General features: G+C 35.6%; 1 protein-coding gene and 1 long non-coding RNA gene across 2 annotated transcripts in view; one reads left to right on the forward strand and one right to left on the reverse strand.

The window, feature by feature from the left end:
• LOC146585279 (long-chain fatty acid transport protein 6-like) overlaps positions 1-9,905 on the forward strand; it is a 36,623-nt gene extending 26,718 nt beyond the window's left edge. The window contains exons 6-10 of the mRNA XM_085323225.1: positions 3,460-3,550; positions 5,097-5,295; positions 5,901-5,998; positions 7,451-7,581; positions 9,661-9,905. Of these exons, the coding sequence (XP_085179351.1) occupies positions 3,460-3,550; positions 5,097-5,295; positions 5,901-5,998; positions 7,451-7,581; positions 9,661-9,837 (696 nt within the window). The 3' untranslated portion in view covers positions 9,838-9,905. The remainder of the gene's footprint in view (positions 1-3,459; positions 3,551-5,096; positions 5,296-5,900; positions 5,999-7,450; positions 7,582-9,660) is intronic.
• Positions 4,873-19,041, reverse strand: part of LOC146585281 (uncharacterized) — a 19,431-nt gene continuing 5,262 nt past the window's right edge. Inside the window, exon 3 of the long non-coding RNA XR_014898037.1 lies at positions 4,873-5,153. This is a non-coding gene — a long non-coding RNA (uncharacterized LOC146585281). The remainder of the gene's footprint in view (positions 5,154-19,041) is intronic.

Raw genomic sequence — 19,041 nt, forward strand, 5'->3', positions numbered from 1 at the left:
AGAACTTAAATGGCAGAAGAGACATATTTTAGCATAGAAATAAAATTTGAGGTCAAGTATAGCCAAATCTTGAGACTCTGGAAAACTCTATTCACAGGAAAAACATTGAGATGTGTTAATCCAAGCAATGAAAGCACTTAAGTTCAGGGGCCAAAGGACAGCAAAGACTAAAACATAGTATCTGAAAACTAGTGTTGTTGCTGCTCTTCTTGAGCTTCTAGTTTTGAGCTACAATAATCTCGAGTACTTCAAGTATATTCCCAGATACCTTTTTATAATACCATGTAGTGGTTCAGTTAATATCAAGCATAGTTTTAAAAGCTTTTTGCTTAGTTTTACTTACTTTAGCTACCAAACTATGCAGAGGACCTCCACATCTAGTCCTTCAGCATAAATAAAACAATACAAGTGTTTTTTAAAACATAGTTAAGATATGTTGCTGTGCTMCAGATTTTTTTGTTTTCTAACATTGCACTTTTTCAAGATGGTTGCACGTAAGTCTGATAATTCTAACGCTTTATTTTATAAACAGGTATTCTCACAGAGAATTCAACACTATATCACCTTTAAAACAAATAAGTAACTAAATAAAACATAGTAGCCTATGATCTTTCTCTGATGAAGCTTCTCTGATCATGCATTATAAATTTAAACTTTAAGAATTTCAAAACAAGATTGGAACTCACTTATTTCCAATCAAACTATTTAAAAAATAAAAAGCTTTATGTGGTGTCATTATTAGGTAAGATCCAAGCAGTACAGTAGTAGACTGTTGCAGTTTAGTTCATTGCAAGTTTCAACTAGTCAAATGGTGATTTTTGTTTGATACATTTATATTGTGCTTTAGGAAATAAAGTATAGACAAAAATAGATGAACACTATAGGCAGTATGCTGTGAGAATAATATGGTAGTGCTTCAGTAGTTCAGGGCCTCTTTTCTAATAATTTTAGATAATGAGATAAAACAGATGTATACCTGTAGCTAGAGTAAATACTTTGCTCCAGTGCTCACATTTTCTAGTATTCAACATGAAAAGAAAACTGTTTGCGTAGAAGCAGTTGTTTGCATGAAATATACATTAGCATCCAGTTTCATTGTACAGGTCTGATGCAACATGTGCTGTTTTCTTCATATTTTACTTGCATATTTGCATGACTATTATTTCAAAGAGCTAGCTGAAACTGGCATGGTTAATACTAAAGTTGCAGGCACTAAAAGCTGTAAACAGAAAAATAAATAGCAAAACTTTCAGCAGTCTTTGTTACATGATCTCACATACCAAATTAAAGCTTCTAAGTATTTAAAACAACTTATAATGTATCATACAGACTAATACATTGGCAAAATACAGCTATTAAACTTTGAAGCAATGAAAAGATAAAAATGGAACTGAACTGGGCACTCACGTTCTAATCAAAAGTATCAGAATAATATTTCATTTTATACAATTTGTTATTACTTGTGTTTTTCACTACATTTGGTCTGTCATATAAAATCTATCAAAGTAGTAAGTATCAGTGTATAAAAACAAAGTCAAAAAGAATATAAATTAAGTGGATACAGCCAAAGAAGAGACCCCAAAAAAGAAAACCCTTCCATTTATTATGAATACCTCCCACACTGTTTTATGAAGAATAGTATAGTAAATTCTAATTAAAATAAACTCTTTAGGTTTCAAATTCATGACTTTGCTAAACRTTAGAGTGTGTAGTTATGAAAAAAATCCCCTTCGCTTTATCAGAAAAGTGTGTCTGATTCATGTATCATGACTTGAATTTTCACACCACAACCTTGCCCCTTTGACCAACAGTTAAAAATATCTTTTTGTTTCAGACTTTGGGGAGAAGCGAGATGCAGTGGTGAATTTTGACAAGGCTCAATAGATCAAGTTTGTATGAGGCTGAATCTGCATGCTTACTCTTTGGCTTCAAGAGCTGTTTATTCAGACATCCTTGAGAACAAAGTGATGTGGTATAACTGCAGCAAGATTTAAAATTAGGATAAAATCATTATACAACTCTTCATCCTAATTAATTGCAGGAAGGTGAAGAGTTTTATGCTTTTGGCATCCTACCCGTTACTTTAGTCACCTTCACAACACCATCCTTCAGTTACATTTCATTTCTTGCTAGTAAAAAGTATAGGTGTACAGTGACAGATTTTTATTTGTTTTTTTTTCTATTTGTCATGCCAAGATTTGTCCAGAAGAAGATAATTATATATTCTTGGTTAGTCTAGTCATGAAATACAGTGTTGATACAATTATTTACAAAAAGAGAAATCAGAAGACTCCAGAGGTGGGCAGATTGAATCCTCTGGAAAAAAACTGCAAACACAGTGGTCCATATAGTATCAGAGCTAGGTCTCTTAGGTCTGTCTAACTTGGATTTATACTACAGTGGAAAAATAAATGGGAGTCAGACCCTGCATATTTAGAGAAGTATTGTGATCCCTAGTGTTGATACGAGTATGTTGCTTTCTCCGTCAGCTTACACAATGTCACATCCTTGGTGAGCCTTATACCAGAGGCGGCTAGTCGTGTAACTCACGCAGGAGGTCAGCCAGGTCCGCAGTGGCTGCGCTCACAGGTTCACCGTATTTCAAAAGCAGGCAGGACTAACCCGACGTATCTGTGGATTGTGCACAGCTACGTAACCACATCAGATGACCTGGGAATACGTATCTCTCTGGTGGCACCRATGGTAGCGTTCTCCAGGGTACAGCAATCTCGGAAAGCTGGAAGGAAGGACTGAGGCTAGTTAAGCAAAAATAAAGCACAATAGGGAGCAGCTTTTCCTCAGTAAGGAGGTGGCCACTGTTAACTTGTGTGTTGTGTTCGGAACCAGAAAGCCCTGAGAATTCTTAGCAAATCCAGATCGCTGCTTAGCAAATCCTTCTTGCAGAGTTGCTTCCAACATAAGGCTCTGGCAGTTAGGYAAAACTAAGCCTCATCAGGTGTAGTGAAACAGGATACCAGATTACATTGCTGCTGGAACCCAGAGATTTTTTTTTTCCCCCAATATTCTGTAGTGGTSCTTCTAAACACAGCTTCAGTAACAAGCAACCTCACTGAAACAGTAAGGCTGACCTTTTAGGTTACAAATTGACATTCCTGAGTAGTCACAGGAGCTGTGCTGATGAAAATTAGAAGAGAATCTGATTCCAGGAGTAGCTTTGGGTCCCACAACTCAGTTGTGTAAAAATGAACAAAATTACAGRTCTGTGTTTTCACCAAGTGTGTTTGAACATTACAAGATTATTAAAACTTTCTGATGTTACCTTTCTCCAGCAAATTTCTAAGTTTACATAGAGAGTATTTTGCAGTTTTAAATGAAACTGAATTCAATATTTTGATGAGCAAGATTGCAGTAGAAAAAAATGGTTTTCTTGCTTATATATACTGCCGCCAGATGTCACTGTGTATATTAAAAACTGATGAGCCTTTTCTCCTTTTTTAGCTTTTCTTCCCATTTGATTTAATCAAGTATGATTTCCAAAAAGATGAACCCATTAGAAATAAGCATGGTTGGTGTGAGAAAGTTAAGAAAGGTAAGTGTGCATTACAATAATGCCTTTTGATTTTAATACAAGTATGCTAGGAACTTTTGTTTAAAGGAGCCTTCCTATTGCATTACTGTACTATGCCAACATCAGCTTTTACTCTTGGCTGCTACAAAAGCTGTGTGTTTCTTGATCTAAGGCAGAGCAGTATTAAGCATAGCTATGCTGAAATCAAAAGAGCTTATGAGATACTTGAATATATTCACAGAAGAGTAATGTACAAAAGTGATGACATGGTATCATCTCTGATTAGGAGATACGGGTTTTTTAAAGAAGGTTAACACATTGAGATGGTTGTCTAAAAGATCCACAAAAAAATTAGTGGATCAGATCAAATTCTTTTTAGGTGAGAGATTAACTGTTTATTTATGAAATACATATAACAAAAATAAGTAACTTGATTATAACTATTTTCAAAACACTTATATTGGGTATCTCTTGATTATACATGTTTTCAGGTTTACCGGATACTAAAGTATCTCTGTTGTACTGTAGGAAGGTGCTAGCTGTCATTTATGCCAGGAAGCTGAAGTGGGACAATTTCATATTGAAGATCAGGTGCATAGTTTTAACAGGGAGCTGAAGCAGATTTTTCAAAGTAGGTTGTGGATTCTCTAGCAGGTTTTAACCAACCTAGGCACCCTTCAGGAGAATATGGTCCCCAAAATGTTTAAGTGGGTGAAATTTTATAGGAGGAGATTTGCAAGGATGGCGGACTTACCTGAGAAGGGCACACATGCCCAAAATTTTGTCTAATTTTTTTCCAGTTTTAACAGTCAGTCTAATAAAAGCTATTTTTTTTAACAAAGACTTTGCCTTACTCATGTCCTATATCCTTAGATCATCATGGCTACAGTGCTGAACTAAGTTCTCTCACCTTAGGCACTACTGATTTATGGAAACATGGCACAACTCTTTTATGAGCAGATGATCTTAAATTATTTGTGAAAATTCCTTTGTATATATATTTTTATTTGTAAATATATTTATACTTACTTCTGAAAGTAAGTATAGAAACTAAGTAGGGACTTTACTTTTTAAGTAGGGATGCTTTTTGGACACTTACCTTAAAAAACAAACAAACAAACAGACAACACMCTAGCCTCTTTGAATTCAGAAGGAAGCAGCTGAAGTAGAGATTCACTATCACAGTCAGTAAGGAGTGGGGAATGAGCCATAATATTCACTTGGAGCATGCACTTTGTGAGAATAATGAATGTACCAGTGAACTGACAAGACAATGGATGGTAATTCTGAGACAACACTGAGCCATCAAAAATAAATACAAAATGCTGTTTTTTTGAATTGGCAATATTGCTCTTTGTTTTTATGGTCACTTTGCACATAGAAGTGACTGCACAAGTTGCAAAGCAATAGAAACAGGCAAGTTGCTGTGATAGGGTCACACATACTGAAAGAACCGTGCTAAACATGGCTCATGGTCTTTTATATGCAGTGAATTAACATTAAGGTAAAGTTCAGGAAATATACAATGGTATCTTATGTTTACATTCATTTCAACTCCTCTGTGTAGGTGAGGCTGGTCTTCTCATTTCCAAAGTGAATGCAAAGAATCCCTTCTTCGGTTATGCTGGCAATAAGAGAGACACAGAAAAGAAATTACTGTGTGATGTGTTTAAGAAGGGAGATCTTTATTTTAATACTGGGGATCTAATGGTTCAAGACCAAGAGAATTTCCTTTATTTTTGGGACAGGATTGGAGACACCTTCAGGTATAATAATTGTTTCTTATTACACTTCCTCATTAAAAAGCATTGACATACAGAATGGAGTAATACTGCTTTATTTGTTTTCAGCCATGAGAGTTAGATTTATAACTATCTTGATACAGTTTATAATAACTTTGCAGTGGATGATAGAGGCTTAATTTTGTAAATAATGCACCTGCAGAGCTGGCTATTGAATTTTCAGAAGGTTTTGTAGGAATTTTGAACATTCCTTCCAATGAGTATACTAATAAATGATAGATTTGTTGTGAGGAAGGACAGTTGGATACCAAATTAGAGAAAAATATGTCAAATACTGAAGAGTGATCACACTTGACATGTTTAGATCTGTATCAAAATTTTGAAAACCATTATTTGAGATTATGATAACCTTTCATTGTCCTTTAAAGTGGCAATATCTAATATTGAATCCCATTTCAATGACAAACACTGTCTTTTGATGATCAGACCACTAAACAAAGGTGACAAGTTGGAACAAATATAAGGAGTTATTAATCTAAAATGAATGGAGTTCCTAAGAAAAATTATATTTTTAAGAGTAGACGTCCATATAGTTGCATGCAATTAAATTATTTTTTCACATGCTTTAGATGGAAAGGGGAGAATGTTGCAACCACTGAAGTTTCTGATGTGATTGTTATGTTGGATTTCATACAAGAAGCAAATGTGTATGGTGTATCTGTGCCAGGTAAGAGAAGCATTAGCTGTGTGGTCTTTTCTCAAGGTTTTGTTATTAACCCTCGTAACTTTTATTTCATGTTATAAACCTATGAATCATTCCTGATCGAGTTAGCTTTTAATACCTAGCTGAAATATAACTGCAGATAATAAAAATACCAACATATTGTGAATGAGCCAGTGAATCATGCCTTTTGATGTATTCTTTTGAAAAGCTATTTTTCCATGAATTTGTGAGAGCTACGTAATTTAGTTTAAAGCATTATTAAATTCACATCCATGGAAAACCCACATATTCATGTGTCAGAATAAAATCATGTCAACAAGGTAAGAATTAGAGTTACTCTAAAGAAAAGTATATTCATTGCTAAATGAAGCAATTCTGCTGTCTTAATTCACTTCAACTGAGCCTAATAAACCATCTACAAACAAAAATTTTCAAAAATCAAGGACTAGATGAGAAAGAAAAGAAGAAAAATAAACTATATACTAAGAAAGAAAATAATTTCTTTTTAATATTTCTTTTTGTAGTTAATTGTCATGCAGAAATCTAGGCCTGATTTTCATTCAAGCTAAATCCTCTTTAGAATATTCTTGAATCATAAAAGTTTTAAATTTGATAAACCTGTCGTTTACCTCTATTTGAAACCAGCACACAAGAAAAATCATAATAAAGAAGAGTAACTGAAAAGTAAACTCAGAATTAAAACATGAGGGCTTCTCACTTTTATACAACATTTACCTGCAGATTCTTACCTTTATAAAAAAATAACTGAATCAGTTTATGTGACACTGTTTGGTAATTGTAGTTAAACACTCACAAAACAAATTTCACCACCAAAGTTGTAGCATTACCAGAAAAGGACTGTAAGGAGGCAATGGTAGAATGTCTCTGTTATGGCTAGCTGATGGTTAAAATGAGCAGTTGATTGCTGGTTTATTGTTTTTATAATATTTTGCTCGTTTCAGTCTTTCCCATAGACTCAAAGTGCTATCACCCTTCCCAAACAAACCAGTTAGAACTTCGTGCTTTTGACCACTCTCTCAGCCAAAAACATTCAGATGCACAGCCTTTAGAGAAGATACTGTCAAGAGAGGAAAAACTAAAACTGATGAAAAGACGTAACTGACAAATCTAGGAAAGAGGTTCAGTGCTCTGTTTTTGAGAGAGAGGGATGATATTTATATTTATCAACATGTATTGATTAATATTGAACACAGATAGATGGTACTGCATTCATATTTACCTGCCTAACTTGTTTATGGTATTATTTCTTAACTGTAAGAGCTCAATACCATATAAGACATAAATATGATTTTCTTGTGTTACTGAAATTCAGAAAATGATATATTATTGTCAGTTTATTTACGTGCTGTAGTTCTTCTTTAACTGCAAGGTTAATAACAAAAATCTAAATTTTATTAACCTTTAAAATTGTATGTCTCCCTTCCATTCCTCCAGCTCATGAAGGAAAAGCAGGAATGGTCTCTCTGATTTTAAAAGCGAATACAACATTGGACTTGGAGCAAATGTATACACAAGTTGTGACCTATCTACCAAGTTATGCCTGTCCTCTTTTCTTAAGAGTTCAGGTAAACTGCATTACAGCATCATGCATATAAACATCTACATCGTGTAAACACAGCAATGGTTAAATGAATACAAGTCAGTATGGCAAACAGAAAGAAAGTGCTTGCTTACAGATCACGTAATTTAGTTTTTTAGTATTTTTTTTAACTGGTCCTCTTTACTATCTTCATTAATGAGCTTTTGGAAGAGGAATTACATAAACACTTAATGAAATTTGCAGATTATGTTAAACTGGGAGGAATTGCATATATCAGTAAGGATGGAGATCATACAAAAGGATTTAGGGAGATTAGAAGCACAAACAAAAAGATTCAGATTAGTAAAATGAGAACCAGTGCATCTGGAAAAAATAATCTAAAATCCATTTTAGTTATTGGAAATGAGACAGCAGAGAAGTAAAGCTAAAGCAGGAAACACACTGATAATGTACAACAAATGAGATGTTATTTGCCGTATAGTAAAGCTGCAAAAAGGTTAAAGCATTCAAAAAGGTACCATACTTACCGGTCCTGAATTAAAAGTCTTTATTATTGCCATCATCATTATCATCAGAGTGCCTACCATCCCTAATCGTGTACTAGTACCTTGCTGCAGTTGCTGTCCCATTTGGAATAAAAAATTAGTCCCTCCGTCAAAGAGTTCATAATTTAAATGTAGTATAAGAGACTATATATGGCTAGGAAAAAAAAAAAAGGAAAGGTATAGAAAACACACAACATTGCTTATCAGCATCTTAACAGAAGTTAAGTGTTTTGGAAATATGACAAAGGCAAGCAGCAAAATATTTCTAAAGATGTTTATGAAGGAAGTTTCTTAAGTCTGAGGGGAAGATGAGAAAAAATAGATGGTTGGTTGACTATTTTGAAATGTTTCTGTATGGATGTACAGAACAGCCTTTATCACAGAGATGCTGTGCAGAAGGAATCTAAATCTTTGATGTATCTGGAACTTGGCTTCGACCAAATTAGATTTGAATTAAAATGCCCACATTACAGATGAGTAAATGGTGGTATGATTCTCATTAACCAGGAAAGGAGGTAGTGGGTGGAACTTCAAGGAGAAAAAAAGAAATTAAAAACCCATTGATGTTGATGTGATATGTAATCATACACTGGAATATGTCAGATAGTTTTTCAGATCAACCAAAGCAGGTAGATCTGGATTAGATACAGCTCTGTGAATTACTGGAGGGAATACTTTATTTTCTGTTTGCAGAGTATAAACATACTTGTAAATGTAAAGGCAGAAGAGAAGAAGACAGAGAGAGGTCATAAAGTGTGTGGGAGAGGACAGGAGGATAGAGGAGAAGAATCAGAAGGCAACAAACTCAGAAGTTCAGGGAGCATGGCTGCTAAATAACTCAAGGAGATAAGCAATGCTTGCACTAATATTTCATAAGAAAGAGGTCACTAGGAATTTTGCAGGAATATGTAAGAAAAAATAGAGTGCAATGGCAGAGACTCAACTGGAATCAACTAGAATGACAATGGAGTTGTTGAATTCAAGACTGACTGTAAATCATATACTCAGTGATGTTTAAGGTGAAAATAAAAAAAAGTGTTCACTGGGGAGGTTAGTGGTGTCTGTAGCAGAAATTTTTGATGGAAAATCTTATCTGTTTTGAATGTAGAAAGACCAGGCCAGTGTGGGAGTGTAAGAAGAAATGAGTAGGGAGATGGAGTGGAATTACTGGAGAAATGGATGTGTTAGAAAAACAAGGCAGATGGAAGTTGTCTTTTGTTGTGACAGGAGACAAGAAAAAGGAGGTGCACTAGACAGCAATGAAAGGAAAGGGGAAGGAAAGCAAGGAATTTTATATTGTTCAGTGCAACTGGAAAGCAAGATGAAGTTTAGAAAAAAAATAGCAAAAAAAAATCTCACTGGAGATGCCTCCCACTCCTTTTCTTAAGGGACACACTGACATTAAAAATAAACTTGAACAAAACATTACAAAAGGTGTGATGAGAGTAAATAGAATTACTCATATATCAAGTAAGACTTCTTAAAATAAATGTGAATGTGAGCAAAAGAAAAGGAGCTCAGTCTATCTACTGAATAATAAATCTTTCTTTCTTCCATAGGAAAAAATGGAAATGACCGGAACTTTCAAACAACAGAAATTTCGTTTGGTGGATGAAGGTTTTAATCCATGTACAATCACTGATCCACTATATTTTTTAGATAGCTCTAAGGAAGCATATGTCTTGTTAACCAAAGAAATACATGAGAGGATCTTATCTGGACAAATGAAACTTTAATTAACCTAATGCTAGGTTATTAAGAGACAGTCTATATGAGCTACTTTGCAAGAAGTGAAAAAATTAATCACCAGTATTTATATGTAGTTATTCAAAATAACATTTTATATATTTGATACGTAAAAGCAGATATCTCTTGCATCTTTCCTCATTTTATCATTATTGCTCACTAATTATTTTCTACCTCTTGAGACCAATTATAACCAAATGACCTGAGATCTATTTTACCTTAATTTTGGAATTTAAATGCTCTGAGTCTGTTAGTTTTTCGTAGTACTAAATAAAAATGAGGGACATGTGAAATGATATGTAGAAGAAAAGGACTCAAAAATGAGAAATATGTGGTGATGAAGGTTATTATTTTGAGGGAGAAAATATACCCTAAACATCTATTCTACTGTAGTTTCCACTTTATATATATATATCCTTTTGAATATATATGTTAAGAAATAAAGACTTAATAAGCGGTTGGAAGAAAAAACAATCCTTATGCGGAAGACTTTGATGGAACGTAACAGGAAAGCAAATGAAACAAAAAATGCCCTCCAAATAAACCTGAAACTAAAAGGTTTATACCAACATCACTCCTTAGAATTTTTATCAAAATCCATGCTCTTTCTTTTATTTGTATACTGGCTGTTTAGATTGTCAGATTCTGAGAACAGGCCATACTTTATAATTTGTTAGTACTAGACCAGCAATAGGCAGAGACAATGTGCATGCTTAATGGAGAAATAGCTCTTACAGCATAAAAAGAATGACTAAATATTAGCACTTTATACCATACGTATTGACTAGCAAATGGCTTCCTCATTCTTGTTAACCATTAGGGATTATTATTTTATTGGTACTAAAATGTATCAGAAATTTCAAAATTCTAAATCATGTTCTATTATACTACTTTTTAACAGTTTTCAAATAAAGTATAAAATTATTTAAAAGAAATTCTACAGTGTCTTGGTTTGATTTGGGTCTGATTTTATAAAGTCTGTTCTGTGTTTTGTTCTGATACATTGCTCCTGCAGCAAAATTACAGGGACAATGCTCTCCTCTAATGGATTGTGATGCCGGCATTTATTAGTTACCCTAACAGCCAGAAGCAAAAACATAGAGTACTAAGGGAGATTCTGTTCAGTGCTGGACATCAGAGGTCTCTTTTCCAGCATGACTGTGGAATGAAAATGCCCTATCATAAAAGATTAAGATGTAATTATTTTAAATTGTATTTTTTCTTTCAAATTTGGTTTTAAACAAGATGTTAGAATTTTACTGAAGTCTTAATATTCTGCTTATCATTTTCATTGGATTTCCTTATAAATGCCAACCAAAAATGCAGTAAAAATTATACGAAGAACTATAGCTTCTGTATGTTTCTGAATACCATATACTTCATGGGATTGTCAGTACAAATAAGCGATCTGGCAATTTTTCAATTGACAAAGTAATTTTATGGTGGATGTTGACAGAAAAGCTTAAGAAACGCATGTATGTAATAGGGAAAGGAGAGGACTGCTAGGTAAGGATGGAAGGGGCTGCTACAGTCTAGCACCTCCTGAGCAGCCCCATTTTTTATAAGTTTCTTTTTTTTAGTTCTCAAAACTGTTGCCTGTAACAGAAAACTCTTCACTTTGCTACTAATTCAGTTAGTTCTGAATACCATTACTCTGTTCCAGTCATGGCTGTCTTTTTGTAGTCATGGACTGCAAATTTAAGAATCAAGTATTTATAATACGCACAACTGTAAATTAGCTTATAATTTTGAGCAAAGGATTGGTTGCTTAAATCAAACACTATTTTACCTCTTATGCCCATCTTACCTTAATTGTACATTGACAATACTTCAGGATCCATTTTTATTTATTACAATATTTATTTATTCATTCCTTTTTTATCTATTCTTTATTTATAAAAAACATACACAGCCCCAATGGCAAACAACGTATTTTTACTAACTTTTGAAAAATTATTGTGAGATCTTCAGCAGCACATGCAGCTTGTAATAGGACATTGCAATAATGTAACAGTACTCTTGTAATAGAACATCAATGTAATGAAATTAAATGCTTATTGCTACCATTTTTAATTCGATTTTGGTATCAGATTTACCACTTAAAATTTTGCTTTACAAAATTTGATCCTATTTTGGGCATTAATGAGTAAGTACTACCACTTAGATACAACAGGAAAGGAAAAGAAAATATGAAGACGAAAGACATGGAGATGTAAAAAATAATTCCCGTACAAAACTATGGAACTAAAAAGATATTTGGGAGCATCACTACTCGGTGGCTTATGCTTTCGAGTATCTAAGATGGCAAAGAATGTTTCCACATGGGGAGGTTGCAGGAAGAGGGAAGAGAGAGTATTAGAGGAAGAAAAATGCATCCGTGCCAGCTTTCGTGCTTTAGCCACTACTAGGGCAGCTGGTTGGTGATTCCCAGCTCTACGGTGTATTATAGCAGCAGTAAGACTCTCATAGCTTAGGTGGCTTGAGGAGCCTCTATATGTGTCACAGCAGCAGCTCCCCTCTCTTCCTTAGCATAACCTTGACAGTCTGCCTATTTTCAAGGGCTACTAAGAGTTCTGTCCCATACCCCATCTCCAGAGGTAGGATGGTTGTGAYGTTAATATAAAACAGGAAAAGATACAGAGCTGTAGGCTCTGTTTTTCCTAAAGGAAAAACAGTGTATTATTTGTAGTTCAGTAATTCTTTCTTTTAGCAAGTAGGTTACGTGCTAGCAGATGAACTGAAGCATATTACAGCAAATTGCCACATTTCCCAAGGAGATGTAAAYTGTTAAACTGTCACTGAAGTTAGGCTGAACGATAATGATGTTTATGCAGAACACTAGAAAGGCCTTTACTTTCAGAACAAAACACTTGAAATATTTGTACCAACCCATTCTTTCCCTACCTTCATGCCCAGATCAACATGCAGAATGGGCTGAGGCCTTGAGTGTTGCTGCAAAACTGCACACCAATATTTGCCCTGGAAATTTCATTTTGTGTAGCAGTAGTGAAAGAAGCTGCTGAAGAGCTGCCTTCCTAACCTCACATACTTAAAAAGAGAGAGAGAATGCTAGAATAAACAAACGTAATCTCCCATCAGAAAACTACTGACTGTCTTTTTGAGTTCTTGGGCTGTGAAAATTCTTCAAAAAAATCCTGAATCAAAACATTAGCTATGAAAATTTGATCTGTACCTCAGATTTCATAAGTGGATCCTGATCTCCRTAATAGCCCAAATCAAACTCGGATATACAAAGAGACTATCATTTTGGAAATGCCTGGATTACATTCCAAAGGCCTATCACATTTTGAAGCTCTGCTGCTTAGAATGCTTCCTGTTATAAATACCATTAGCATCTTTTTATGTACTTGTAGGCACATTCACATCCTGTAACAAATGAGATCTAGGTTCCTCCTTTATTTGATGCCATTAAATGGCTTAATTAGGAGCAAGTRTTCCTCATCTTTGAGGCTAACTAGCTGAAGGAAACAGAGCTGCTACGAGCATTGTTTCAGRGCCTAATTCAAGAGCTCAGATGCTTAGTGCAATTCACAGCTCTCCCTTTGGGTGGTTTGACAGCTCCTTACGAAATATAAGAGGAAGGTTATATGCCTGAGAATAGCAGCCACAAAAGCCAGCTCCGAGAGTGTGAACCGCCTAGATCAACTAGTAGGGAATAGTGAGGAGAGGATTATGTCTTAAATCCTACTCCTGCCAGCACTTAGGAATCTAATTCTAGTTTGCTGGGAGGATGCAGATTGAAATTAAAAAATAATTTCTTGCAAGTGTTTGTAATTTTATAAATTGTTGGCRAAATGATGGCCACACACATTCAGCCCATTCTCTATCCAAGCATTCCATTAGAATTATAAATAAGAGGTAGGAAACTATTTATTGATGATATATGAAAGCACTATAATCTGTCATACACCGCTGTCGTAACAAAGCCATATCCCCTAGTAAGATGTTTAAAACCTCTTTGTAGTATRAGCAAAAAGATTCCATTTCTATTTTGCTGGCCAAATCCAATTTCTGTGAAGAGCTTACATCTATCCAAATACTTGTAATCTGCCACTAACAAACTGGTTTTGTTGGGATACTCTTATGTTCAAAAAAACATTAAGCGTGACTCACCATTGTCTAAGTCCATTATTATACTAGGATATCTCTGCTACAATGACAAATCCCCGTGCCATTTGTCAGGTATATTCTGAAAGAGCTTCAGGCAGTAAGAGCTCTCCAGACATACAGATTATTTTTAAAGACCTTTTGGCTTCCTCTTATGTTATGTAAGCCTAAATTTCATTAGAGAAATGTATCMTACTAGAAAGCAAAGTATCATCAAAACAATAGCCTGAGATGCCTCACTCCGTTGAGTCATCTCATAATAAATGAAAATCAACCTTCCCTAACGAAAAACATAGAATCACAGAATCAGTCAGGTTGGAAGGGACCTCTGGAGATCATCTAGTCCAACCTCCCTGCTCAGCAGGGGCACCTAGAGCACGTTAGACAGGGTTGCATCCAGGCGGGCCTTGAAGATCTCCAGAGAAGGAGACTCCACAACCTCTCTGGGCAACCTGGTCCAGGGCTCCATCACTCTCACAGGGAAGAAATTCCCCCTCACGGTCAGGCGGAACTGCCTGTGCTTCAATTTCTGCCCATTGCCTCCTCTCCTGTCACACGGGACAACTGGAAAGAGTTTGTCCCTGTCCCCTTGACACCCTCCCAGTGTCAATGTTTACACACATCAATAAGATCCCCCCTCAGTCTTCTCTTCCCCAGGCTGAAGAGGCCCAGCTCTCRCAGCCGTTCCTCATAGGGCAGGTGCTCCAGCCCTCTGATCATCTTTGTAGCCCTAGCCTTTCTAGAGCAATCACTCCTTCTGCATCCCATGAACCATAATATTTCACCTTTTTTCACTAGCGTTGTTTCTCTGTTTAATAAAGCTATTATGTATTTTCAGTACAAAAGTCTGCAAAGTCTTGAAATCATACAGAGTGAAATCAATTGAAGTATTACACTAAATAGCACATGGTCTGCTGAATTTAGTATATTAAAATGAGTATGACTCATTTTATGACACTGTTGAAAAACAGTACTGTTTAATTTTTTCTTAAACTGCAAGAGAATTATATATTTGCTGTGACATTAAGACTAGAGTCACCCAGAAATAGAGTTCTTTGAAAAATATGGCCAGTTTTCAGAACTGTAAGGTTTTTTTCCTTTTACTACAAGTTTTTCCTCACAACAAGAATGTGTAGTACAACTGCTAATTCACACATCTGACAACTTCAGTCGTAGCTGAGTTATTCTCACTGTAAGTTCTCACAGAGAACAGGCCATTACCCCTAGCAATCTGGATGGCTCAAGGCCATAATTCTGCTGTCAATATTGGAGTTCTGCTTTCCCTTTCCTTTTCTAAATCCCAGATAACGTATACGCTCATTCTGCTTGATGTAACTCCCAAGGATTAWAAGAAAAGAAAAAAGGGGGAGATTTCAATTACTGAAATTCTCAGTAACACTGCTGAAGTCATTCAGTTGAACTCACTTAAACCGCACAAGGAATCATTTTGGTCCCATATATCCTAATGCATCATTCTGTATTTACAAAGCCTTGTTCAAATACTGATTTTTAAGCTCTGACTTTCAACAACTATATATTCTACAATGCACCTCTGAACAGTCAGTCACACAAACCCTACTCCTAGTGGTAAAAGCCCTGAAACCAAAAACTCTCAGAAAAATTTTAAAAAACACCTCTTTTTTTGCTTCTGTATTTTTTTGTCTTTTGCTTTACAAAATGGATGCTACTTACAGCTCTAAAGCCCATCTCATGAAATAGATTTTTATACTTAYCAATGTCTCAGATACATTTGTGTATTTATTTGCAAAAATAGGTCAATTGCCACTCAGCCCTGCTGTCATGAATAAAATGTTAATTATGGAGGTGTTGCCAGACCTGGAGTGATWATAAGACTTTTCATTCTGTTCCCTCAAAGATTCTGACAAAGACTCTGGTTAAAAACATCTCTGCTTTAGATCTCTTATCTCCTACATTTTCTTTCTCCATTAAAAAAAAAAAAGTCAATCTTTCAGAAAAAAGACGGCAAGGGATAATTCTTTATTCATTACAAAACACTCACAGATTACGGATTCATGGAATTAAACCTATGAATCTCATGAGGAATGAAAACTACATTTCCTTCAATAGCAGTTAACRCAGAGGTTTGTCAGGCAGATGTTCCAAATGATAGTAATCAAGTTAGAAAGCTTTGAAAGAGCTCTTGCATTTGTAAATTACATCCTCCAAATAAAATATTTAGAACAGGGAAACTGAGGACTAGGGTGACTGATTTAAAAACAGATACAATGGAGAYTAATGCTGATAGTTAAGGAGTCGCCAAAAATATTTTTCTCCTAAAAATCTCAGTTGGTTTCCTCATGTTACTGTTTGTTGATAAACCTGTTAAGACTAGAACTATATTCTGATGTAGGTCAGAAAGCATGTCAAAGAAGAAAGCATTTCAAAAGAAAATGCAAGGGCAAAACGTGATAAAACAAACCTTGTAGATTCTGCTGTCTAGTCACATGGGGAAAAGTGCAGAGAGCAATAATTTGGATGCAGCTATATGAAGACTCAGAGTTTAGCTGAGAATAGTCTACCTGTATTTTGAAAGGCTGAAGGCTGACTTGTTCCTCTTACTCTATCTGCCAGAGCTGCACTTCATGCTTCATGCTACAAGGTTACAGACCTTTGTTGAAATCCTGCATGCACCAAAAGGCTCTGTTACCTTCCTGCCTCCCAGCGGTTTGGAGGCCTGTGCTCAAGGCCAGCTCTGGAGCAGCCGCGTGGCCTCACATCAGGTTGCTGGGGGTTGTCTCTGCTTTGCTTGGGAGCTGTATTTAAGCGCAAGCCCTTGAGTGAGCTACGCTGCTGTTGCTGGACTGCTCTCCTCTTGCTTGGCTACCGTGGGACTAYGTCCCTGCTGGAGAGAACGGTTGTCTCTACCTGCCTCGCCATCACCCTTGATTGCCAGCTTGCTTTCCCTAGTGGAACAGCCCACTCATATAGAATTTGCCTTCAGGCAAATTCAGTCATTTCTAGGATCATGAGATAGACAGGTCAAAGGGTTTTGCAATCCACAAGGGCAGATGCATTAGAGAGAGAGAAAAAAAAACAGTTGCAATTCCTTCAGGCCTCTTTTAATTTAAATATTGCCATTGGCTGAATTTAATGGCTTCAAGTAGCTGACTAAGACTTGTCACTAAGTCACTAAGACCAATTATAAAAAATTGGAGAGACAAAAGACAGTTATTGCAAACTCAGTTCTGTACTCAGAAGGTGACCACAGGGATGATTTCAATTTATCTTCGATAGCTGAAAAAGTGTTTCATCATTTTAACTGTTGAAAAGCATCAAATGCTTTCCTTGTTTAACAGTAAATGTAAACTACTGCCTTACTTACTTACTATAGAAAGGCCATGCAGTTTATAATCAGAGACAAAATACACCTTAAAACAATGAAATAGAGATCACACAAGAAAATCAGTAGCTTTTGTGATTCTGCGTGCATAAAATCACAGACTCACAGAATAGTTGATGCTGGAAGCAACATCTAGAGATTATCTAGTTCAACCTTCCTTCTCAAAGCATGGCCAACTAAAGCAGGTTGCTCAGCACATTTTCCAGTTACTAAGAACAAAACAGGCAGTATAATTTGAAGATCTGAGTTACTCTTATTTGTGGAAGTGTTATGTCCTATAACAAGGGGCTAAGTGTCATTTTTAAATATACAATGTCTTGAATCCATTTCACAGGAAAACACATCTTTCAGTGCGGAAAAGGCTACCACAGTGTACAGAACGGGAGAGTTTGGTCCTTACACTAAGAACTAGTCTTCTCGCCATAACTGTTCTTTTCCACCTCTAAAGGTGTCCAGAGGAACCTTCTTCCTGAGGGAGTTCATTCCTCTAGGATGATGCTTTAGCACCCCAGCCAGAGACCTATGAACTTGCATACTGCTTACAATCAAGGCTCTCCACAGAAACAACTATTCAGAAAATCTTGCTGATCCTACCACAGTTATAATCAATGTCTATACATGTAATAGTATATCAAGTGTATATTATCAGATATTAGTACATAAATATACATATATATATATATGCATGCACATATATATATTTCGTCTGTTGTGCAAAAAGAGAAAAGCACAATTGTTGACAACAAAGACAGGATCCTAAAGCATGAAGTCAATGAAAACGAGAATAACAGCAGACCTGATAACAAAACTGAAAAGCAAACTGAACGATCCACTGGCTTGTGAATAAACAGCTCATTTACAGGGGTAAAAGTATTAGAAGTTTTACAAAACTAGTTATTTGAGGAATCTAGATTTCTCCGATGGTTCCCTCGGAGTCTGTCCATCTAATTAGACAAACTAGAACAATCGGTAACTGCTAATAGCATGAATGAAGGGAAATAGGTATCATTTTAGACATGTGACAACATTAAAAGATACTGCCTGCTGGGCAGCACAAGGACTTCTAAATTTCAGCACAAAAGATTTGCTGAGATCATGGAAACTCAACAGAGTCACCAGAACGCTGCTGTTTATTTCTGCCTGATAAAGAAAATAAAAAATAAACGAAGCAACCTCAGAAGATATGATGGGATTCAGGAAATTAGAAGAGTTTTGCTGAACTGGGAAGAAATTACACAATCCAGTAAGAGACTAGCAGAGAAAATGCATTCAGGAATAGCTTGTGATTAAGGCTTATTTGATCCAAAAATGTGCAAGTCACCAAGGAAGTAAAATAAACTGAGGGTCAAACAAAAGGCACAGTAGAGACAACACTAAAAACTGTGCTTGCACTATGGCAAATCATGTCCTATGTGATCAAAGATTCCTTATTCAAAGAAAAAATTCAGTACAAACTCAGGAAAAAAAAAACTCAAAAACCCACCTTCCAGGACATAAAGATGATGCAAGGCTAACTGCAGAAGCAGCAGATCACTTGTATCATAATGGAAATGTCATAAGCTTCCAGATCCATCAACAAGCAGYTGACAAAACGGATTCCAACAAGCATGTCTTATTATCTCTATCAGTCATTAACTTAGAAAATATGTTTGCTTTTCTTTGTAAGTGAAAGAAGTAAAACTAAATTGGAATTTGAAATAGGTAA

Source organism: Rhea americana, unplaced genomic scaffold (genome assembly GCF_003343005.1).
Source record: "Rhea americana isolate MKP2758 unplaced genomic scaffold, rheAme1 scaffold_83, whole genome shotgun sequence".
In the NCBI taxonomy this organism is placed as follows: domain Eukaryota; kingdom Metazoa; phylum Chordata; class Aves; order Rheiformes; family Rheidae; genus Rhea; species Rhea americana.